General features: G+C 50.7%; 3 protein-coding genes across 5 annotated transcripts in view; 2 read left to right on the top strand and 1 right to left on the bottom strand.

Annotated features, from left to right (window-relative positions):
• The first annotated feature begins 188 nt into the window (after positions 1–188).
• Fndc8 (fibronectin type III domain containing 8) lies at positions 189–6,207 on the top strand. The gene is made up of 4 exons (XM_048366284.1): positions 189–397; positions 3,055–3,424; positions 5,165–5,401; positions 6,055–6,207. The coding sequence occupies exons 1-4, from the start codon at positions 189–191 to the stop codon at positions 6,205–6,207; spliced, it is 969 nt and encodes a 322-aa protein (XP_048222241.1).
• A 1,163-nt stretch (positions 6,208–7,370) lies between these two features.
• On the bottom strand, positions 7,371–17,154 carry Nle1 (notchless homolog 1). 3 transcript variants are annotated; one of them, XM_048366379.1, is made up of 14 exons: positions 17,129–17,154; positions 16,841–16,987; positions 13,862–14,082; positions 13,187–13,266; positions 12,302–12,378; positions 12,063–12,160; positions 11,585–11,777; positions 10,783–10,918; positions 10,607–10,653; positions 9,857–10,059; positions 8,357–8,516; positions 8,196–8,266; positions 7,664–7,716; positions 7,371–7,619 (listed from the first exon to the last, which is right to left on the bottom strand). In XM_048366379.1, the coding sequence occupies exons 1-13, from the start codon at positions 17,135–17,137 to the stop codon at positions 7,704–7,706; spliced, it is 1,455 nt and encodes a 484-aa protein (XP_048222336.1). In that variant the 5' UTR covers positions 17,138–17,154; the 3' UTR covers positions 7,371–7,619; positions 7,664–7,703. The 3 variants fall into 3 exon arrangements, with proteins under 3 accessions (XP_048222336.1, XP_048222334.1, XP_048222337.1); XM_048366377.1 differs by having other exon boundaries at positions 7,371–7,716; XM_048366380.1 differs by lacking the exons at positions 12,063–12,160; positions 12,302–12,378; positions 13,187–13,266; ... (1 more) ...; positions 16,841–16,987; positions 17,129–17,154 and having other exon boundaries at positions 7,371–7,716; positions 11,571–11,700.
• Positions 17,155–21,697: 4,543 nt separating this feature from the next.
• Unc45b (unc-45 myosin chaperone B) overlaps positions 21,698–22,984 on the top strand; it is a 31,061-nt gene continuing 29,774 nt past the window's right edge. The window contains exons 1-2 of the mRNA XM_048365746.1: positions 21,698–21,776; positions 22,103–22,270. Coding sequence (XP_048221703.1) covers positions 22,103–22,270 — 168 coding nt within the window. The 5' untranslated portion in view covers positions 21,698–21,776. The remainder of the gene's footprint in view (positions 21,777–22,102; positions 22,271–22,984) is intronic.

Raw genomic sequence — 22,984 nt, forward strand, 5'->3', positions numbered from 1 at the left:
AGCTGCAGAGCCAGCCCCAAATCAAGGGGAGTCTGCCTCTAATTGTTACACTGATGATTGTGAAGTCAGCTCATTGCACCCCCATCCCACCCAAACTAAGGGTGGGCCCGCTGCCCCCACAGTTTCTCTCTACTTCCTGTCAGCTGGGTTGTCCTGCATGCTGACGGCTGTGGTCCCCAACAAAGCAGATGGCATCTGAGGCGCTCTATAAAGTGGGGGATGGGGAGGAGGCCATAATGAAGAAGGAAATTCTCAATGTTGTAAATGCACTAGAACAACTGCCGAAGCCCTTTACAAACCCCAAGTTCAAGAAACGGACTGTCGCCACCAAAGGACTCCCGCTTTCCTCAAGAGGCAGTTTGGTTAAGTTATTGGAGCAAGATACCATCAATTTTGAGTAAGATACAAATAAAGGAGTCCCTCCCTCCTTTCTAAGGCTGGAGCCTGGGCCGGGGCTAGGGAGAAAGGCTTGGAGGAGCACCTTAGCCTTCTCGCACTTCCTGGGAGGAGCAAATGTGCAGATTGGACCTGCAGTATATTCCCAAATCAATTCTTAGGCCATGTGGGCTGCTGATTCTACGACACATTATGGGATTGGAGAGAGAGTTTTCTTTTAATTATTTTTATTGATTATTTGTACAAAGGACTTTCAATTTCAGAACTCAGGTTATGAGTACAATGCTTCTTGGTCAATGTCACCCCTTCCATTGTTCTCTTCCATCTCTCCCATCCCTACTCTCAAGTTACGTAGTTCCGTTTTTTTTTTACATAGTGTACATTGAATATAAGGACTGTATTTGCTCTCCCTTCCTTGCTGCATTCCTGTGTCCACCCTCCCTTGTCCTCCCCTCACTCAAAATGTTTCAGCTTCCTGGTATTCAAAGGAGTTATACCCTTGAACTTCTCTACCTATACTGTCCTTTAGTGAGTTTGTTTGTATATGCACAGAGCCCTGTATATGTTATCATATAGGTTTGTATTTTAGAATTAACTTCCACATGCGAGAGTAAACATGAGCAATTTGTACCCCTGAGCCTGACTTTATTTAACACAATTGAAATTGAGGCTTAAGGACCTTTCTACCCAATCTGGCTTCAAACTAACATCCTCCGATTTTAGCCTCCTGAGTAGCTGGGATGACAAATATGAGCCACCAGTGCCCAACTCTCTGAGAATTTTAGTTCTGTGTGGATGTCAGCATATAGCAAGTGGCCATGCACGAGGCATTTGTTCCTTTGGGTCAATGTTAAAAAAAGAATTGTATTGATGCGCTTCATCTGGGTAAAATGTTTAAATAATGAGAAATTGTGTGCAATCTGTTTTCTTTGCAACAGTAAATAACTGATAACAATACAAATATCCATGCATAGGAAAACTATAAAGCAGTTAAAATAGTGGAACCCTGACAGAAGTAGTACAAGATATGTCAATTTAGATGAATCAGGACAACAATGAGAGACAAGAAGCAAGCTGCAGATGGAGATGTACTGGGTAATACCTTTTATTTATGGATTGTCTGAAGCCACACAAAACAATAGATCTTGTCTAGGGTTAACATACATATGTAACAGACATAAAAAGACACACAGTGAATGATAAGTAGGACATTTTAAAACACTCTACTACCATTGAAGGAAGGGTGCATGTGTGACAAAGAAATGTCCAGAGGGGTCTAGCTATGCTAAGTGGGTTTTATTTCTGAAGCAGTAGGAATAGTAAGTAGAAACTTAATATATTACTATTTTTTATAGATCTAAAATGTTTCATAGTTACAAAAAAACAGAATGGAAGAAAAAGGCTTTGAGCATTCATCTTATAAGCATATTGTACATAACCTAGACAATTAAATTATATATTCATAATTATATATTAAATTATATATTTACATATTGTATATAACATGTATTGTGTATTGTATATAACATATATTGTATATTAAATTTACATGCTGTGTATTAAGTGTTAGGTGTTATTAAAGTGCAAACATAAATTACATTAAATATTAAATGGTAAATAAATAACAGTAATTCTGCTTATTACTAACTAGATATTTGTAGATACTGTTTCATATTCCAGTAGAATGCTGTGGACATCACCCCCTGGGGCATTTACCCTCCACTTTGGAAGGATAACTTAAAAGTTTTAGTAGCCTCTCAAACTGTGATTCTCAGAACATCCACATCAGAATCCATCTAAAGATCTTACTAAAAATGTAGCTTCCGACTGGGTGCACGCCTGTAATCCTAACTACTCAGGAGTCTGAGAGTTGAAGATCATGGTTTGAAGACAGCCTAGGCAGGAAAATCTGTGAGGCTCTTATCTCCAATGAACCACCAGAAAACCAGAAGTGGTGCTCTGGCTCAAAACTGGTAGAGCGGGCTGGGGATATAGCCTAGTGGCAAGAGTGCCTGCCTCGGATACACGAGGCCCTAGGTTCGATTCCCCAGCACCACATATACAGAAAACGGCCAGAAGCGGCACTGTGGCTCAAGTGGCAGAGTGCTAGCCTTGAGCGGGAAGAAGCCAGGGACAGTGCTCAGGCCCTGAGTCCAAGGCCCAGGACTGGCCAAAAAAAAAAAAAAAAAAACTGGTAGAGCACTAGCCTTGAGCACAAAGAGGCTCAGGAACAGTGCCCAGGCCAAGAGTTCAAGCCCCACAAGTGACAAGAAAGAGAGAGAGAGAAAGAGAGAGAAAGAGAGAGAGAGAGAGAGAGAGAGAGAGAGAGAGAGAGAGAGAGAGAGAGAGAGAGAGAGAGAGAGAGAGAGCGCTCAGGGACAGCGCCCAGGCCTTGGTTTCAACCAACAAAAGAAAGAAAAAGAAAAAGCAGCTTCCTCAGCCAGTATAATCTTAGAAGAGATTAGGAGGTTCTAGGCAAGCCTGGATCAAAAAGTTAGCAAGATTCCTTTCTCAACAAACAAGAGGAACATGGTGGTACACACCTGTAACCACAGTTAGAAGGTGTAGGTGAAAGGATTGCAGTCTGAGACTTGGATAGGCTCAGGTGAGGCAGGCCCCAGGTGTGCTCATCCCACTGCCCTCTCCCCCCTGATCCAGGAAGGCAATGCCATTGGAGGATTCTGAGTGCAGCTCTGACGACACCAGCATGTCCCCCATCTCATCCACGTTGTTGAACCCCATCAAATTGGCCGTGACACAGCCCAACAGCAGCTTCTTTGCAGGGATGCTACAGGGTGAGCTGAACAAGCTCAGTTTTTCCACGATGATCAAGAACACAGATAAGGGGACACTGGCTCTCTGCCCCAGCTCATCCAAGTCCCAAATAGCCACTAGGGGCCTGCTGGACCTTGACAACCCTGCGCTGGACACAGACACGTCCTCAACACGCTCTGATTCCTCTGTGGTCATGGACGTGCCCGAGGCCCCTTACATCTGTGAGCACACCGTCAGCGACACTACAGCTGTGGTGCGTTTCCCCACTGCCTGTGCGCACCTGCCAAAGGCTGTGTCAGCGGCAAGCTGAGTGGGGAGTGTGAAGATGCTAGCCCTGCATCCCGATCTCAAGGTCATGGTTTAGGAAGGGAGCAAGGGAGGGCACGCCTGTAGAGAACTCCAGTGCAAGGTGGAAAGGGGCTCAGAGCTTTCCTGGTCAATGCGGGAGGTTCAGAGATGAGCCATTAGGATATCAGAGGGAAAGGAAACCTTATTTCTAGCTGCAGGAATGAGCATGGAAAGCTTTTTAGTAGTCACTTGGAGCTGGGATCCACAGGTAGGATCTAAACATCTAGAGATGGAGGAGGAAAATATCCCTGGATGGCTGGCTCAGGGGAAGGCTTGCTACTGGAAGGGCAGGAGATGGATTTTGTTTTTTGTTTTGCCAGTCCTGGGGCTTGGACTCAGGGCCTGAGCACTGTCCCTGGCTTCTTTTTGCTCAAGGCTAACACTCTGCCACTTGAGCCACAGCGCCACTTCTGGCCGCTTTCTGTATATGTGGTGCTGGGGAATTGAACCCAGGGCCTCATGCATACGAGGCAAGCACTCTTGCCACTAGGCCATATCCCCAGCCCAGGAGATGGATTTTTTCTCATGCTACCTGCCATGTTCTCACCCCTAAAGGGTCTGGATGAGGCCTGGGAATGTGCAGTGCTAACAAGTTACTGGGTGATACTGAGGCGGTAGTGCAGAGGCCCACATGTTCAGAAGCGCTGTCCTGGGGGACGGAGGGCAGGACAGGGAAGTTAAGTCTGTAGTCATTTCCTGGTGGCCTTTCAACATTGGGCTTTTCTGTAAGCAGTAGGAGACACCTTTGAACATAGCATTGTGTATCAGAGGGCATCTATGTCAGTGGATCTAGCTCCCCTCCCCCCAGTCCAGGGACGGAACCCAGGGCTTCAGAGCACCAGCTAGGCAAGGGCCTACCACTGAGCTACATCCCCAGGGCTGGACTTGCAGTCTAGAAAGATAATTCTGGAAGCTCCATTGTTGGATAAGCTAGTGTTTCTCCAACTGTGGTTTCCAGATGGGCAACCTCAGTATCCATCACATGGCAACTCAGTAGAGAGTTAAATTCCTACTCAGGTGGCAGTGGCTCACATCTATAATTCTAGCTTCTCAGTAGGCTGAGATCTGAGGGCCAAGGTTTGAAGCTCGCCCAGGCAGATAAATCTGAGACTCTTGTCTCCAATTAACCATCAAAAAGCTGGAACTGGAGGTGTGGCTCCAGCAAAAATCTAAAGGAGAGTGCCAGGCCCTGAACTCAAGTGTCAGTGATGGAAAGGAAGAAAGGGTGGGAGGGAAGGGGGGGAGGAAGAAGGAAGACAGGAGAAAGAGAAAGAAGCAAAAGAAAAAAGGAAGGGGAAGGGGAAGGAGAGAGGGAAAGGGAAAGGGAAAGCAAAGGAAGAAGGTTGATTTAGGGGAAGGAGAAACTGAAAATGGGAGTTCACAGGAGACAGCAGGCCAGGAATCTGCAGTGTTATGAAAGCTCCAAGGTGTTTAGGTAGCCTGGGAAACCACTGTTGGGGGTAGAGGAGCTGTGGGCTTGGACCTTGGACTTTCAGGGTATGAGTCTGCACACACAGTGTGCCTTCCAACTTCCTTCAGACATGCCTGAGCTCCAGGAGGGGTGGGCATGGGAGAAGCACTCTGCCTCTGGTCAGGACAGACCAGAGGACAGTCTGAGGAAGCCTCGGGCTCTCTCCTCCCCTAGATTTCCTGGACCTATTCCTTGGGCAAGAAGCAGGTCAGTTTCTATCAGGTCCTGTTACAGGAGGTGACCAAGAAAAAAGAAGAGTCACCGTCCAAGGGAAAGAACCGTCCATGGATCTTCAACAAGATCTTGGGTACCACGGTCAAGCTGATGGAGCTGAAGCCTAATACGAGTTACTGCCTCACTGTCCGTGCAGCCAACACAGCTGGGGTGGGGAAGTGGTGCAAGCCCTACAAGGTGAGCCTGGGAGGCTGGGGTCAGGGAGAGGTCTGACCCTGGGAATACACAGCCCCCCGCCCCCCTGCCTCATGTCCTTGGCATAGCCTTCCTGTCTGGGCCAACAGGCATTAACTAGGCTACAAACTGGAGATTTAAAGATTAAACAACTCTGGGGACCCCCAAGAAGTTTGATAGTATTCATCTTGCAAAGCTCCTGGTCTAGACTCCTCTACACAGTATCAATAACCGAGTGGGCCAGGAACTGCCAGTTGGTGGGAGTCCTTTGTTATTTTTGTTTTGTGCCAGTCCTGGGGCTTAGGCTCAGGGCCTGAGCACTGTCCCTGGCTTCCTTTTGCTCAAGGCTAGCACTCTACCACTTGGGCCAGAGCACCACTTCTGGCCTTTTCTGTTTATGTGGTGCTGAAGAATCAAATACAGGGCTTCATGCATGCTAGGCAAGCACTCTACTGCTAAGCCACATTCCCAGACTCCGGTGGGAATCCTTTGACCCGACACAGCTGGGGTGTCATGTCTCTTTGGGTCTGTTTCCTGCCAGTTATGTTGGGGAAGGCCAAGATGCCTCTTAGCAGACAAAAAGGGGGAGACAGATGGTGGGAGCAGGCACAGGGTGGGAGGAAAGTGTTCTGAGGGGTTTTCTTATCTCACTTCAGTTTGCAACTGTGGCCACTGACTTCAACAGCTTTCCCGAGTGCAACCCCATCCAGATCACCGTGCAGCGCAGGGAACCTCGTCGAAGAACCGTGTCCATCGGGCTGGAGGACATGCGGAGGCTGGAGGATCTGGAATACCTATTTCCTTACTAAGGGGAGGGCCCAGGACACCTGTCTGCCATCAGCCTTGGCCCAGGGCCCTCAGGGACCAAAACCATGAGATGTACCACCAGCACCATGCCAGAGAACTACTGACTACCCTGCTAGCCCAGGGCCTGGCCTGGCAGCAGGGATCTGGGATTCTCACTCCTGGGCTGGGGCCAAAGCTAGATGGAAGTCCCACTCCCCAGAAGACATCTCGGGCCATGCCAGGCTCAGCCACTGCCCACAGCTGCTAGCTTCCTCTTCCCCCAGACTTGGGCTGGGTCCAGGTCCCTCATTAAACAACTGCAGGTAGTCCAACAACTCTTAGATCTGCTTCAGGCTGAGGTCACCCTCAGCCGGGCTAGCAGCATCCACTTCCTAGATTCAGCCAAGTACAGATGGGTGAAGGGCTGGGAGCAAGGGTAGGGGCAATGGGAGGGGTGGGGTATGCTCCAACTCTTCAAGAGTGTCCACAGTAATTAGTAGACAGATGCAAGGATAGCCAGGAAGTCAGTTTTGGACCAGGGCAGGATCTGGCTGAATCCATGAAGGCCCAAGTAGCCCTTTCAGCAGTACCAGCTCAGATGGCTCATCCAAAATAGGACAGTCTTCCAGAGACCAGTACAGTTACAACGCAAATGCTCCCTCTGTTCTCATCCAGCCAGGCAAGGTGATGGGTAGAATGGCAAAAGCACAGCTCGGGTGGAGCAGTAGAAGAGAATCAGATACTGGCAGTTGCTCCAGTGATACAGGGCCTAACCTCAGCATCCAAGCCACGTACAGGGATGTGCAGGGATGAGCAGCAATGTAGAGGCAGCATGGAGCTACAGTCTTGACCAAAACCTCAAGAGGTCCTGCTGGGGATTACTTTTACTACCGGGTTATATACCTCACAGGGCCGCCTTGCCACTGCTGTCCTATACAAGTCCTCTGGGACAGCCAAGGCCACCTTCTCTGGCCCAAGAGCATGGTGCGTGGTGCCCAGCAGGAGGCAGAGGCACCCTGGGAGCTCAGTGGGCCGACAGAACTCTGGCTATACAGAATTGTCCTTGATGTCAACAGGTCCATGTGCCAACATCTGCCACTGGCCTCTCTAGGCTCAGTGGCAAGAGGGAATTTCCTGTCATGCAGTACAAGAGGGGCCTAGGCTCAATAAGGAATTACAACTTGAACACATAAAAATAAGTTATTTATTTGGCCATAGAACTTGGGATCTGACTGAGCCTCAACAGAGCTGACACATGGAAAAGGAGACAGGGGCAGCAGCAGAAGCTGCACATGGGAGCTGGACTCCCTACCACCACTAGCACCAACAAGGAACAGAGTGGTGTGCATGGGGCTGAGTTCGGCAATAACACCTTGAGCTTCAAGCCACAGGCAGGGTTCCTGTGGGTAGGACACGGCTGGGGTCTGTCAGGAAGCCACGAGCACCACTACCAGCCATCGTTTTCTGGCTGGGGTGGAGTTCAAGTGGGGGAGGAGGGGTTGGAGAACTGTGGGACTCTTCATCTCCGCCATCTGCAGGGAAGAGGGGGAATCAGAACGGGGATCTGAGGCTCTTCCAGTGTCCTGAGTCTGACTTCTAGCCATGCAAACAGCTACACACCTGCAGCCTGCCTCAGATGGGACCTTCCCCCCAACCCCCACCCCAAACAGCCCCCGTGATGCCCACTGCCAAGTGGGAGCATGTGGTGCTTCAGTTGTGTCTTCCCTTGCCTCCTATCTATAAAGACTTGGCAACTCCTGAGAGCCACATTAACTAGGTTCTATGACTGCAGAACCGAGTGCAGGTCCCAGGACTCCACAGTCCAGTGCTCTACCATGAACTGCACTGTGTTGGAGAGCACCCCGAATGCCACCAGGGTCTCCCACCACCCTCTAACTCCTGCAGGCCTCCGGCTTGCTCAGTAAGAACATAAGAAAAGAGTGCAGAGCTGTTAAGTCCCAAATGATGTAAAGACAGGAGTGTCAAGTACCCCAACGGCCACCCCACTCACATCCGGAGGCACTTGTCCTTCCCACCACTTGCCACTCTCTGGCCATCAGGACTCCAGTCCACAGCATACACCTAAACAACAGGAACAGGAACGGGGAAGGAGTGGAGTGGTGAAGGCGGAAGAGTCAGGCACAATCCCAGCTCCCTCTGGGCAGCCCATACCTCATCTGCGTGGCCAGGCAGGTCTGCAGCCAGCTTCTGGGCCTTCACGTCCCACACCTTCAGGGTGCTGTCACTGCTGCCACTGACCAGCAGCCGGCTGTCAGCTGACCAGGCAATCTGGTACACAGCACCCACGTGGCCACGCAGGGAAGCCAGGTACCTGGGCCATGGAAGATGACCATGGATATCAGATTTTCCCACATGTCCCCCATGCTCAAACCTTGGCTGCCAGAACTGCCTGACCCCACACTATTTTAGTAAGAATTGCTCATAACTAGTCTGTAAAACTTCATGTGAATTGCTTCTAGGCTGCCTCTTGCCAGGCTTCTATACCTACACGACTCTACCTGAGTCCACCACAACCACCTACCTGGCCTGTCTGATGTCGCCCCATAGCAGTTGCTTGCTAACGGTGGGCCAGGCCCATCTGGAACTTTTAAGCCAGTACAGCTTGGCTAGGGCTGTGTGTACCAGCCAGTAGTGTCTATGAGATATCGTTTCCTTAGTTAATTTCTTTGTGTGTGTGTGTCAGTCCTGGAGCTTGAACTCAGGGCCAGGGTGCTGTCCCCGACTTTTTTGCTCAAGGCTAGCACTCTATCACCTGAGCTACACCTCCAATTTCAGATTTTTTGGTGGTTAACTGCTACAGCTGAGTCTCAAGGACTTTCAACCATACTCCTCAGATCTCAGCCTCCCTAGTAGCTAGGATTACAGATGTGAGTCACCGGTTCCCAGCATCCTTATTTTAATAAACTAAATTATCCACTTCAAAGTACACAATGACAGCACATCAGTTTTCCTTTCCTTTGTTCCTTTTCTATCCTTATGAATGGCCTCACCGCTCTCTCAAAGAGCCCCTGACCACCCTGTGCCTTTTTACAGCAGGGCTTTTTTTTTTTTTGGCCAGTCCTGGGCCTTGGACTCAGGGCCTGAGCACTGTCCCTGGCTTCTTTTTTGCTCAAGGCTAGCACTCTGCCACTTGAGTCACAGTGCCACTTCTGGCCATTTTCTGTATATGTGGTGCTGGGGAATCGAACCCAGGACTTCATGTATACAAGGCAAGCGCTCTTGCCACTAGGCTATATCCCCAGCCCCTACAGCAGGGCTTCTAAAACTTGAGTAGCACCCTCTCAGCTGGCTCACAGGTCTGCACTGGGGCCCAAGGTCCCTCATTTCTATCCAGCAACTGGATAAGCCAAGATCACTAGTGTACAGACCACACTGACTACACCTATCTATGGCTTAATCCTCTCTAGGCCCACTGCATCCTCCATCCCTGCCCCTGCCACTAGTCCTAATGTCATTTCCCTCTTGACAGGAAACAAAGTAGCCTTTTTTGTTGCCACCTAATGCTGAGGTAGGGGGCTTACATACTGAAGAGGAAGCAGAGAATAGGGAAACCCAGACCCCAGCCAGGGCTGTGAATGCAGTGAGCAGCACTGCCAAGCTCCTTCCACTGTCCATGGCTAAGAAGAGAACAGCTCCCGCTCCTCAACTCACTTGCCCGTCCTGCCATCCCAAAGCTTGATGGACTTGTCGAAGGAGGCACTGGCCATGATACGGGAGTCAGGAGAAAAGAGCACCTGGTTGATGAGGGCCTGGTGTCCCGTCATCCGTGCGAGGGGCTTCTTGTCCTCTGCTGGAGACCACAGGAATAAGGTGAAGTCATCTGAGCCAGACACCAGCCTCTCTGGGCCTTGGCCCTGGGCAAGAGAGCACAGAGTGTTGGGTGGGGTCAGACACGAACTATTATACCAGGGACAGAAGCCATGATTAGGGGAAGTGAGACCTAGCATGGCTACCAGCTCCCACCTGACAGCAGGAAAGTCACTGCCAAATGGAAAAGAAGGATAAAGCAAAGTGTGCTCAAGAGGAAAGCGCTTTCTTGGACAATGTGTGTATATATACCACACACATACCCACGTGTACACGTGAAAACTCTGCAAGAGGCACAAGAGGCTGCGAGCACTGGACACTTCCAGAAGAAATGGATGGCTGTACAAGAGAGAAACTTGCCAGTCTACCTTTTTCTTTGTCATCTTGGAAACTCAAGACCATGTGAATGTGTTCTGTGTAGTGTCAACTGTGATATGGAAACACAGTCTAAATGAAATAAATGGGCCCTATTGAGGTCTGCAAGAGGGGACTGTTTAGAAACGGCACTGAGCTGGGGCTATAAGGTAGAGGCTGTGGGCTCAGAGACAGGCTGAGAAAGAGTACAGCTGGGGTGCACGTGGCTGGCACACTCACCCGCACCAGGTTGTACCGGCTCAGCGCCCTCTCCTTCAGTTCCTGCACTGTGTCCAGCAGAGAGGGGAGAAGGGACAAGGCTGATCAGCAAATCCAATGCCAACAGCAAGCCTACCCACTACACCAGGGAGCTGGCTCCCTCCCAGGCAGCCCTGCCCATCCTCCCACTCACTTACAGGATCCCCGAAGGTCCTGGGCATTAACTGTGGCCTCAGCAGGCTCAAAGGCCCCTGTGCGCAGGGCATAGTCAGTGCTGAGTGCCATGGTGTTCACCCAGTGGCCATGGCCTTGAAGAGTCCGGCACAGCACGCCCTAGGGCAGAGGGAGACAGTTCAGACAGACACACACACACACCTAGGATAATGGGAGATAGGAAAGACACACACATCCCACTCTCTACCCTTGGCAGAGTAGCTCCATAAGAAAGGTGGCATGAGACAAGAATCAGGACTTCACTGGGTCACTCATTCACTGAATCTCAATCAAATTGACCCCATGGGTTCAAGTCTCTATCTTTTGTGAAACGAAAGCACTGGCTTGTTTCGTGGGAGAGAAGTGTATCTGTATAAAAGGGCTGCAGCCAAGCAAGTTTGGAGTGCCGTAGGTTGCAAAGCGCTACAGGCTCCCTATAGTGGGGCTTTCCAGAGCTGGACTGTACTAACAGAGCCTTGCAATCCCCATAGTGTGGCACCAGCCACGGGACCCGTGCGAGGGGCTTCTTGTCCTATTGGGTATCACAGGAAGAAGGTGAGGCCATCTGAGCCAGACACCAGCCTCTCCTGGCCTTAGCCCTGGACAAGAAAGCACAGCAGAATGGATATAGTCAGGCACAGGTGAGCACGATGCACACCCGAGACACAGCACACCACTGATCAGGTGCCCTGCACACATTCACTGTACTTGTGGAGGGCACAAAGTCGGCCCCAGCATCTGTGACTTGAGATTTGCAGACTAGCTTCTGCACCTCCTTGCTCTTACATCATGCGCCCTCCAGACTTTAATGGTGCGGTCCTGGGAGGCAGAGTATAGAAGCCCATCTCCTCCCCAACGGAGGCAAGTGACTGACTGGGTGTGCCCGGTGAGAATGCGTTCACAGCGGCCTGCAGTTGTGTCCCAGACCCGCACACTGCCATCCTTGGAGCTGCTGGCCACATAACGGCACTCTGGATTCCTGGTGAGAAGTGAGAGAAAAACCTCATTTCTGCCCTGTCTGCCTGTAGTACGCCTAATTCCAACTCAGAGGTCAGCAGCAATCTCTTGTCGGCATCAAGGCCCAAGATGAGTCAAGGCTGGCTGTCTTGCAAGGTGGTTCCCAGGCCCCGGGATATTCAGCCTCCCCTGAGTTATCACTGTCAGCAGATCCCCATCTCACCCCCTCTGGAGAACACCTCTATGTCACAAAGAGAAGGGGGCAGCTTTGCTAATGGTTCATTCATCCCAGCTTGGTGTCACTTACACGTGGAGGGGCTCCCAGCTCAGGCCCGTGACCCACTTGCTGTGGCCAGTAAGGGTCCTGCCCACCTGCTGCCCTGTGCTCGGGTCCCACAGGAGAATCTGAAGGACAGAAGCTCACTAAGTAATCATCTCCATCCTGTGTTACCAAAGGTCCCAAGCCACTTCCTCCCACCCTCACCTCCCCTACCTGAAGACTGCAGGAAGGGAGCCCTGAGCCACTGCCTGGTTATCTTCACATACCTGGCCATTCTTGCAGCCTGAGGCCAGCTTCTTGCCATCTGGGGACCAGGATATGCTAAGCACCCAATGTCTGTGTCCTAGGAAAACAGGAGGAAGAAAGGAGGGACTCACACATTTTTACCTCCAGCACCTAACAATGCACATGATACTGCAGGTCCCCCATGATAAACAATATGGGGAGATGAGGCTTTCCAGACCTAGGGACACACATCTCAGTCCTAGAGCCATACCTTCTACTGCACGAATAATACTGCTGCTTTCTAGTATTCCCTTAGGTGACATCAAGGGATAAAGGGGTTTTCCACAAACATCATCCCTTGTAATTCTCACAACAGCTCTAAGGTAGGAAGCAAAGCAAGAACGATCCTCATTTTTCAGATGCAAAAACTGAAGCTTAGACAGAGTATGTCTTGCTCACAAAGTTCCTCCAGCCCGTCCAAGCCACACAGGGATTCACCCAGTGGACCAGAGACCAGCAGGATCACCTGAAACTAGTTACCAGTGTAAATTCCCAGACACATACAAAGGAAAGCTCGCGGGGGGAGGGGGGGTCATCAAGTTCCCAAGAGGATTCTAATATGTGCTAAAGTTAGGGAACCCCAGTGGCACACACTGACTTTAAGCCAGATTGTCCTAGCTACCAGTTGGTTAGCCCTTTCCCACAACCCCTATAGATGCTCTGGTCTAACTTCCCCTTGTTTGTACATGGCTGGGTGGACCCAAGGTCTGGTTTCTACCTAAGCAGAGGCAACTGTGAACTGGATGGCAAGGGGTTGGGTTCAGTTCTAGACCTCCTCAGGAACTAAAGAGCTGGTGAATTAGCCACTAACTATTGTGTTAAGACCCTCCCCACACAACCCCCAAATGGCTAAACGTACAACTGACCCTTGCAAGTGAAATGTGGTGTCTCTGTGCTGAGATCCCAGAAGCGCACAGTGGTGTCGCCAGAGCCACTGGCCAGGTACCTGGGGAAGAGAGAGGGGCAGCTTCAGTGCCATAGGGGTGAGTGGTCAGAGAGGGCCATCAACCTGACAGGGAGAAGCTACCCGGGAGAAGAATCTCAGGGGCTTGCCAGCCTGTCTCCCTTCCCGACAAGCACAGCTAAAGCTATAACTTTCTTTCATCATTCCCTGGTCCTGGGGGTTTGAACCCAGAGCCTTGAGCATACTAAATGACCTCTCTACCCCAGCCCCCAATAGCCAGCTTTGGAAACTTTTCACATCTTCAAAGGACTGTGATAAGAAGTAAATCTGTTTCACAAAGGAATAATAAAGTCAGAAATACTAAAGAGGCTCATCCCACTCACACAGCTTGGAAGGGGTAGAGCTGTGTCTGCAGCTCCAATCTCCTGAAATCAAGACCAGGGAGGGTTCTTCCCAGGCAGCTGCCCTTGGCTTTTGAGGAACTAATCCCAATAGGGAAGTCTTGACTTACACCTTGAACTCGAAGCTCAAGTCTGTGATAGGCAGCTAAAGGCTGCCCCATCAATCATTAAGTCTCTCTACTCCAGTGAGAGGTTGCACTCACATACCCCTTCCACAAACCTGCAGCTTTCCTTACTTTGCGGTGGGGCTGAAGGCCACTGAAATGACTGCCTCGCTGTGACCCTCTAAGGAACTGGTGCAGCGGGTCACAGCCCGCACCCTGAAGATAGCTTGGGGCTGATAAATGATATCAAGAATCTTCTCTGTCTCCACTGCCTGGGACTCCTCCAGCGTCTTCTCCAGCGAGGAGATGATCTCGGCATCATGGACATAGAAAGCCAGGGGCAGAGGATCCTCCTAGAGGACAATGGTAAAGGGTAGCATTCCACAAAACACCTGCAGGGACCTGTCTGCCTAGGACCTCCTACTGCACACACCCTTTGTGTGTGAGAGAAAACTACTCTTTTCAGCTCCCCTATCTGGGATACCCAACTATATTCATATTCTCTCTCTCTCTCTCTCTCTCTCTCTCTCTCTCTTGCGCGCGCGCGTGCACCATTTTTGGAGCTTGAACTCAGGGCCTGGATACTGTCCCTGAGCGGCTGCTTTTTTTGGGGGCGGGGGGGATCAGTTGTGGGGCTTGAACTCAGGGTCTGGTTGCTGTCCCTGAGCTCTTCAGCTCAAGGCTAGTGTTCTACCACTTGAGCCTCAGTGACACTTCCAGTTTTCTGATGTTAATTGGAGATAAGAGTCTCATGGACTTCCCTGACTGGTCTGGCTTTGAACCACAATCCTCAGATCTCAGCCTCCTGAGTAGCTAGGATTACAGGCATGTGCCACCGGTACCTGGCTTCCCTGAGCTTCTTTTTCTCAAGGCTAGCACTCTACCACTTGAGCCACAGTATCATTTCCAGCCTTTTCTGTTTATATGTTACTAAGGAAAGGAACCCAGGGCTTCACGCATGCCAGGCAAGCACTTTACCACTAAGCCACATCCCCAGCCCTATTCTCTACTTTTTAATCCTTAAAGAGCAATCTCAGGGCACGCATACTACATTTTGAAATCCTTTATCTACATACCACAGTCTTGGGAAGTAGAGATTAATATTCCTACTTGATGGCTTAAAATAAACGGGCTTAAAGTAACTATTGCTGGAAGCTCAATGTCCTATTGCTAGTGACTAATTCAAGGCCTTGGTTTTTTGTTTTGTTTTTTTGCCAATCCTTGGGCTTGAACCCAGGGCCTCAGTCCTGTCCCTGGCTTCTTTTTTTGCTCGAGACTAGCACTCTACTACTTGAGCCACAGCGCCACTTCCGGCCTTTTCTATATATGTGGTACTGAGGAATCGAACCCAAGGCTTCATGTATATAAGGTGAGCACTTTACCACTAGGCCATATTCCCAGCCCCCAAGGGCTTGGTGTTCTTCTTAAAAAGAACTCTTGGGCTGGGGATATAGCCTAGTGGCAAGAGTGCCTGCCTCGGATACACGAGGCCCTAGGTTCGATTCCCCAGCACCACATATACGGAAAACGGCCAGAAGCGGCGCTGTGGCTCAAGTGGCAGAGTGCTAGCCTTGAGCGGGAAGAAGCCAGGGACGGTGCTCGGGCCCTGAGTCCAAGGCCCAGGACTGGCCAAAAAAAAAAAAAGAACTCTTAAGAGTTGGGTGCTGGTGGCTCACACCTGTAACCCTAGCTAGTCAGAAAGCCTAGATCTGAGAATTGCAGTTTGAAGCCAGACTGAGCAAGGAAAATCCATGAGACTCTTTATCTCCAATTAGCCACCAGAAAACCAGAAGTGGCACTGTGGCTCAAAGTGGCAGAGTGCTAGCCTTGAGAGAAAGAGCTCAGGGACAGCATCCAGGCTTTGAGTTCAAGCCCCATGACCAACAAAACAAACAATAAAACAAGATGAGGATACAAGATTATAGAGTCCAAATGTAGCTATTTCTAAGCCACCATACTAAGCACCGTCTGAGTAATATCCAAACCGCTGGTTTAAAACAGTCTAGTGGAACACTGGTGGCTCATGCCTGTAACACTAACTACTGAGGAGGCCCAGATCTGTGGATCACAGTTCGAAGCCAACCAGGGCAGGAAATATCTGTGAGACTCTTATCTCCAGTTAACCAGCATGGTGGCTCTTGCCTGTAATTCTAGCTACTCAGAAAGCTGAGGTTGGAGGATTGTGGTTTGAAACCAGCCTGGGCAGACAAACCTGAGGGACTCTTATTTGCAATTAGTTAGCAAAAAGCTTGAAGTAGAGGGGGCTCAAAGAGTACAGTGTCATCCTTGAGCAGAAAGAGTCAAGCAAGGGCTTGATCAGGCCTCTGAATCCAAGCCCCAGTACCAGCACAAAAATAAGTCTCTAGGCCTTTCCTTTCTCAGGCCGGTTAGCAGCTCTACCACTCTAAGCCTCTCCTCCAGCCCTGCCTTTTGCTGGCTATGCTGAAGATCAAGTCTAACAGTGATTCTTCTGCCCCAGCTGGCTTTAAACGCTCCACCTCAGTAGCTCACAAGACACACACACACCCCAGTAGCTCACAGGACACACACACACGACCCAGGCTAACCAGGAGCTGCGTTTTAAAGCACACACACACGACCCAGACTAACCAGGAGCTGCGTTTTAAAGCACACACACACACACACACGACCCAGGCTAACCAGGAGCTGCGTTTTAAAGCACTCCTCTATCCCAGCAGAGGGCAGCATGTTAACGCTTTAATGAAAGGTTAACAGCTCACGTCTGGAGTGTGACACACGGAGGGTTCCAACCCCAAATCTAAACACCTCCCTCCGGCCCCGCGACGGCACCAACAACCTGGGAGTCACTAGATCCCGCCAGGCCGCGCCATCTAGCGCGGGAGCGGGTAGTAACGTCTTCCCACCCTCTCTGAGGGTCCGGGGCAGGGGGCAATCGGGGCAACACCGCCGCCCACCCCAGCCGAGGGTGGACGGTCCCGACGGCGCCCCTCCGCAGGTACGATGAGCTTTCTCATCCGCTCCATCCAGCGGGGCAGGGCCGGGGCTCGGTGCAGAGGCCAGCGCGGCCCTCCGCCCCCGGCCCCGCACACGCCCCGCGCCTCCCGGTGTCGCTGCCCTCACGCCGCTCACCTGCGCCAGCAGCGCGTTGCACACAAGCTGCAGCCGGTCGGGGGTGATGTCCACCGGCACGTCGAACGGGGAGCCCAGCAGCTGCCCGCCCTCATCCTGGAACTGCACGAGCAGCCGCTGCACGTCGCGCGCCTCCGCCTCCGCCACCTCCTGCGCGATCCATTGGGAGTAGGCGTCAGTCATCCGCCCCCCTCCCCCTGCCCACCCTCTACCCATCTCCCAGCCTCTATCCCGCCTGGGGAGCCCCTCCCGGCGCCCGCGGTCGGCGCCCCGCGCGCGCACACCCACCGCCGCCATCCTGCCCGCACCCACGTGGAGGCGATGGGCCGGACGGAGCGTCGCCGGTCTGGGCCGCGGGGAGTCGCCTCTCCCCACAGCGCCGCCTGGCGCCAGGAGGCTGCGTGCCGCCTGCAGCCATCTGGCGGCTCACCTGCAGGCCTTCTCTCCTCTCCCCTCCTGCATCCCCAAACCAAGCCTCCCAGGCTCCCACTCCTGACTCCTCTCATCTATTCTCCACACTACAGCTGTGGTGGTGGTGGTCTCTCTATCTTCCTCTCTGCCAGTCCTGGAGCTTGAACTCAGGGCCTGAGCTCTGTTCCTGAGTGTCTTTTGCTCAAAGCTAGCACTCTACCACTTGAGCTATAGAGCCACTTCTGGTTTTTACTGTGTATACAGTGCTGAGGAATCGAACCCAGGGCTTCATGCATGCTAGGCAAGCACTCTACCACTAAACCACATTCCCAGCTGTCTGTGTTCTTTAAATATTTCTTCTGAGGAGAGGGCACCACAGGTACCAGAACTTGAACGCAGGGCCTAGATGCTGTTCCTGAGCTTTGTAGTTCCACTCTTGAGCCACATAACTCCATCTCCAAGATTTTTGGTGATTAATTGGAGATAAGAGTCTCACGGACTCTGGGCTGACCATGAATCCTGATCTTCAGGTCTCAGCTTCCTGAGTACCTAGCATTACAGACATGAACCATCAAACCCAGTGCATCATACTTACAGTATATTGAGAAGTGGGTTTTTTGTGGGTTTTTTTTTTCCCTCCAGGTGTTGGTGACTCCTGCCTGTAATCCTAGCTACTTTGGAGACTGAGATCTGGAGGATCAGTTTGAGATCAGCCCACAAGATAATCAGCCAAAAACAGTTGATGTGGCTCAAGTGGTAGAACTCTAGTTTAGCAGGTCCTGAGTTCAAGTCCCAGTACTATAAGGTAAAAATCTATTTTTTCCTCGTCTATTATACTATGCATTCATAGAGAATGGGTCCCTGAAGTTTGGGTTCCTTCATATTGGTCTGACAATTGGTCCCTGGGAGAAGTGGGCTAGGTTCCAAGATCCTCCTGACTCAGCCTCCTGGGTAGCTGAGACTACAGGAATGAACCACTGTGCTTGGTTCAGGGTAAATTGTTCAAACAAAAACAAATCTAAACCCGGCCAAGGTTCCCTTACATTCCAGAACCAAACTTTGTATTACTACAAATCAGCCTCCACCTGTCCAGTCACTCCTGTCTATAATATCAAATCCTTCTGGCTTTTTCTGAGCTCTCCCACTACATGGCCCCTTCCTGCATTGGACTTTTGCACATTTCATTTTTATTGTATCTGGAACTGTTAAGGATGAAACAAAGACTCCAAACTCTATAAACAATAATGGCGAAGGGAGGTCATAAGGGCAGGTCCCTTATCAGACAGAAATGATGCTCTTATGATAAGAAAAGGAAATTCCAGAACACATACTCTCTTCACGTCTCTGACACTCTGTGTGTCTTTCATAGTTTGGGGTATTCTTTTTTTTCTGGTCCCAGAACTTAAGCGCTGGGCCTTAGCACTGTTACTAAGCTTTTGTGCTCAAGGCTAGCACTCTACCGCTTGAAGCACAACTCCACTTCCAGCTTGTTGGAGTTAATGGGGGATAAGAGTCTCACAGACTTTCCTGCCTGGTCTGGCTTCAAATTGTGATCCTCAGATCTGAGCCTCCTGAGTAGCTAGGATTGCAGGTTTGAGCCAACAGGGCCTGGCTACTGTATATCTTTCTATATCACTATTTCCTCACCTCTACCCTTGCTGTGGACACACCTGGAGAAGAGGCCATGGGAACTGCGGTGTCTGCCTGTGAGCAGAGGAAAGTCCTCACCAGGAACAAACCTTGATGGTGCCAAGATCTTGGATTTCTCATCTCCAGAGAGGTGACAAAACATATCTGTGGTCTAATCTTCCAGTCTATATGTGGCATTATGTCATGGGTGCTCCAGCAGTCTAAAAGGAAGTTTCTCTTACTTGAGATTTAGCCATAAATATCCATTAATCACCTTTCCTTTTCTTTCTTTTTCTTTTCTTTTCTTTTTTTTTTTTTTTGCCAGTCCTGGGCTTGGACTCAGGGCCTGAGCACTGTCCCTGTCTTCTTTTTGCTCAAGGCTAGCACTCTGCCACTTGAGCCACAGCGCCACTTCTGGCCATTTTCTATATATGTGGTTCTGGGGAATCGAACCCAGGGCTTCATGTATACAAGGCAAGCACTCTTGCCACTAGGCCATATTCCCAGCCCCTCACCTTTCCTTTTCTGTGTGTGTGTCTGTTTTAATTTTTTAAATTAAATAATGGCTTATTTATTGTTAAAGTGATGTACAGAGGGGTTACAGTTTCATACGTAAGGCAGTGGGTACATTTCTTGAACAATTTGTTACCTTTCCTTTACGATCCTTTACCTTATTATCCATGCTTGCCTCACAGCTGGGGTCCAAGGTGTGGGATGAGGGCAGGGGTTATGTCCATCCATTCATCAATCCATTTAACAAACAGGTGTTCAACTGGGCACACCTGTGGTCCCAGGTACTCAGGAGGCTGAGCAGGAAGATTTCTTGAGTCTAGTAGTACAAAGCCAGCCTGGAAAACATAGGGAGACCTCCACCTAAAAACAAACAAACAAAAAACCCAGAACTAAACAACAACAACAAGAACCTATGTGTTAGGGCTGGACTTTTTTTTTTTTTGCCAGTCCTGGGCCTTGAACTCAGGGCCTGAGCACTGTCCCTGGCTTCTTCTTGTTCAAGGCTAGCACTCTACCACTTGAGCCACAGTGCCACTTATGGCCATTTTCTATATATGTGGTGCTGAGGAATTGAACCCAGGGCTTCATGTATAGGAGGCAAGCACTCTTGCCACTAGGCCATATTCCCAGCCCCAGGGCTGGACCTTATGTTCAGCTGGACAGTAGAATCTTCCCAAGGTCACACAGCTGTGTATGTTAAGTGTCAAGATCACAGAGCTAGGAGTATAATCAAATGTGGGTGACCATCCCCTATGCGTCCTCTTCAGTGTTTCTCTCTATATGCTATACATTGCTATATGTGACATACAAGTACCAATTCATTCATTCATCCCATTCATTCATTCCCTCAGAAGGCTCTTCTCCAGGAGGGTAGGGAGCTGCCTGAGTGGTTCTGGACCTCTTGGGCAGAGCTTGTGGCTAGAGCTTGGAGATACTGAAGGACATGAGTTCTTCTCCTTCTTTTTCTTCTCCTCCTTCTCCTTCTCCTTCTCTTTCTCTTTCTTCTCTTCCTCCTCCTCCTCCTCCTTCTCCTTCTCCTTCTTCTTCTTTCTTCTCTTCCTCTTCTTCTTCCTCCTCCTCCTCCTCCTCCTCCTCCTCCTCTTCCTCCTCCTCCTCCTCCTCCTCCTCCTCCTCCTCCTTCTTGTCAGTCATGGGGCTTGAATTCAGGGCCTGAGCACTGTCCCTGAACTCTTTTGCTCAAGGCTAGTGCTCTACCACTTTGGGCCACAATGCCACTTCTGGTTTTCTGGTGGTTAATTGGAGATAAGAGTCTCACAGACTTTCCTGCCTGGGCTGGCTTTGAACCACAATCCTCAGCTCTCAGTCTCCTGAGTAGCTAGGATTGCAGGCATGAGCCACTGACTTCCAGCTTGAGGGCATGAGTTCTGGGTAGTGGATAACCTTGTAAACTCACTTGGGACCCCTTAGTCAGTTGCAAAGAAACATCACTGAAGACCTTCTGTGATGAGGAATGCACAGTTCTAGTTCTAGTGCTGATTTCAGTCTCTTCTTGTCTCTCAAGATTTCTTGGTGAGATGAAAGGTTACCATCCTTGGACCTGACCCAACCCTTGTCCATGGGAGTCTGATGGGGGAGAAACAGAGCCCACCCTTAGGGAGTTCCAAATCTGATCGAGGAGGTGGGCTGAATATATTCCCCAGCCACTTAGGGGGAGGGACAGGAGAGATCGTGCACACCTAAACCATAACCCATTCACAGTGGACCAAATTGGCATGTCTGTTGTCTTTCTGACATGTTCAACAATTGAATTCCAGAACCCTGAGATGCAGGGAGCAAGTCTAAGCAGACCAGAGGAAGGACTTTCCTCTGCTTTGCTCTCCCTTCCCCTCCAGAAAGGCATTTCTGGAAGTCTCCAGAAGCTGGGCAGCTGCTCTATGTCCAAGTCCATCAACCCTCAGCTGTCACCCTGTTCCTAAAATAGCAGAGAGGAGAGGAGGGGGAGGTTGTTTATCTAGGACGGGGTGTGTGTGTGTGTGTGTGTGTGTGTGTGTGTGTGTGTGTGTAAAAAGGACATTATAGCTGTACTTAGGGAAAGTTCCCATCCTTTCTGGATCTTTCTCTGTCTTAAGGGGTATGAGTCTTCAGGACTGTCCCTAAGCAGGGTGCTCAAGGGACAGAGGCTAGATGACACCTGCACGTGGTCATGACTGTCCAGTCCTGGGAGGGGGAGGGCCCCGAGTATCAATGACATACTCCAGGGCCACCTGCCCCAGTGGCCAAATATGGTGTGGAGCTGCTGGCTGGGGTGATAAAGTCTCCTGGGTAGGGGCTGGGAGGGGCAGACAGAGGCCACTGGCTGAGGTGGACCCCAGAGCTCAGAAGCAGCACCAGGGGGAGGAGGAGGCCCTGCAGAAACAGTGAGGTGAGCTGGCAGCTGTGGGGAGGCCGGGCAGGAAGGAGGCCTGAGGACGTCCAGGTTTTTGTGAGACTGTGAGACCTTTAGTGTGGTGGCTTCGCCCACCCTGGCTGGGAGGGACGGAAGGAGGGACACCAGGACTCCAATACCTCTCACTGGAGCAGAGTCCTGGGCAGATGTGACAATGTCCTTCAGGGACAATGGGTTTGGGGTGCTGGAGGTGGATCCTGTCCCAGCAGAATCCCCATTCTCCATCCTGGTGGTGGGGACCTGGAGTCCTGCCCTGGGTCTGGAGCCAGGGCTGGTGAGATGGGGCTGCTCTGTCCCCACAGATGGCTGAGGCAGAGGCAGCGCAGCTGAAGGAGGAGGGGAACCGGCATTTCCAGCGGCAGGACTACAAGGCAGCCACCAAAAGCTACAGTCAGGCCCTGAAGTTAACCAAGGACAAGACCCTGTTGGCCACTCTCTACCGGAACCGGGCGGCCTGTGGCTTGAAGATGGTATGAGGCTGGGCAGGCAGCCCTGGAGGGCAGGAGACTGTTGGGGATGAAGGCAGAGCTGGGGCAACAGGCCCTGGTCCCAGCCATCTCCCCTGAACCCCTTGGGTCGGAGAAAGTATATCCTACCACGACCCCATTGCTCTGGAAACAAAGAATTTCATCCAGATTGGAGTCAGGAGTCAGCCCAGCGAGGGTGCTGTTCATGTGTTATTCAGTGACATCTCAATTATCACCACACCACAGGCTCAGCAGCCCTGTTGCTATCTTGACTGTGGCTTAGAGAACTTGTCACCTCCAGAGCTGCATAATTAAAATCCCAGCTTTTTCATAGCCAGACCCCTGTGGCTCAGGCCTGTAATCCTAGCTACTCAAGAGACTGAGACCTGAGGATCAAGGTTAGACACCAGCCCAGGAAGGAAAGTCTGTGAGACTCTTATCTCCAATTAACCAGCAAAGGCAGAAGAGGAGCTCAAGTGGTAGAATGCCAGCCTTGAACAAAAAAAGCTAAGAAAGGGCTGGGAATGTGGATTAGTGATAGAGTGCTTGCCTAGCATGCGTGAAGCCCTGGGTTCAATTCCTCAGTACCACCTAAATATAAAAAGCAGGAAGTGGTGCTGTGGCTCAAGAGGTAGAGTGCTAGCCTTGAGCAAAAAGAATCTCAGGGACAGTGGCCAGGTTCTGAGTTCAAGCCCCAGGACTGGCAAAAAAAAAAAA

This window comes from Perognathus longimembris, chromosome 17 (genome assembly GCF_023159225.1).
Source record: "Perognathus longimembris pacificus isolate PPM17 chromosome 17, ASM2315922v1, whole genome shotgun sequence".
NCBI classification, from domain to species: domain Eukaryota; kingdom Metazoa; phylum Chordata; class Mammalia; order Rodentia; family Heteromyidae; genus Perognathus; species Perognathus longimembris.

Coding starts and splice junctions, on each gene's coding strand:
- Fndc8 (XM_048366284.1), top strand. CDS start 189: ATGGCATCTGAGGCGCTCTATAAAGTGGGGGATGGGGAGGAGGCCATA. Junction 3,425..5,164: donor TCAGCGACACTACAGCTGTG/GTGCGTTTCCCC, acceptor CTCCTCCCCTAG/ATTTCCTGGACCTATTCCTT. Junction 5,402..6,054: donor AGTGGTGCAAGCCCTACAAG/GTGAGCCTGGGA, acceptor ATCTCACTTCAG/TTTGCAACTGTGGCCACTGA.
- Nle1 (XM_048366379.1), bottom strand. Junction 14,083..16,840: donor GCAACGCGCTGCTGGCGCAG/GTGAGCGGCGTG, acceptor ATTGTCCTCTAG/GAGGATCCTCTGCCCCTGGC. Junction 12,379..13,186: donor ACCACATTTCACTTGCAAGG/GTCAGTTGTACG, acceptor CTGTTTTCCTAG/GACACAGACATTGGGTGCTT.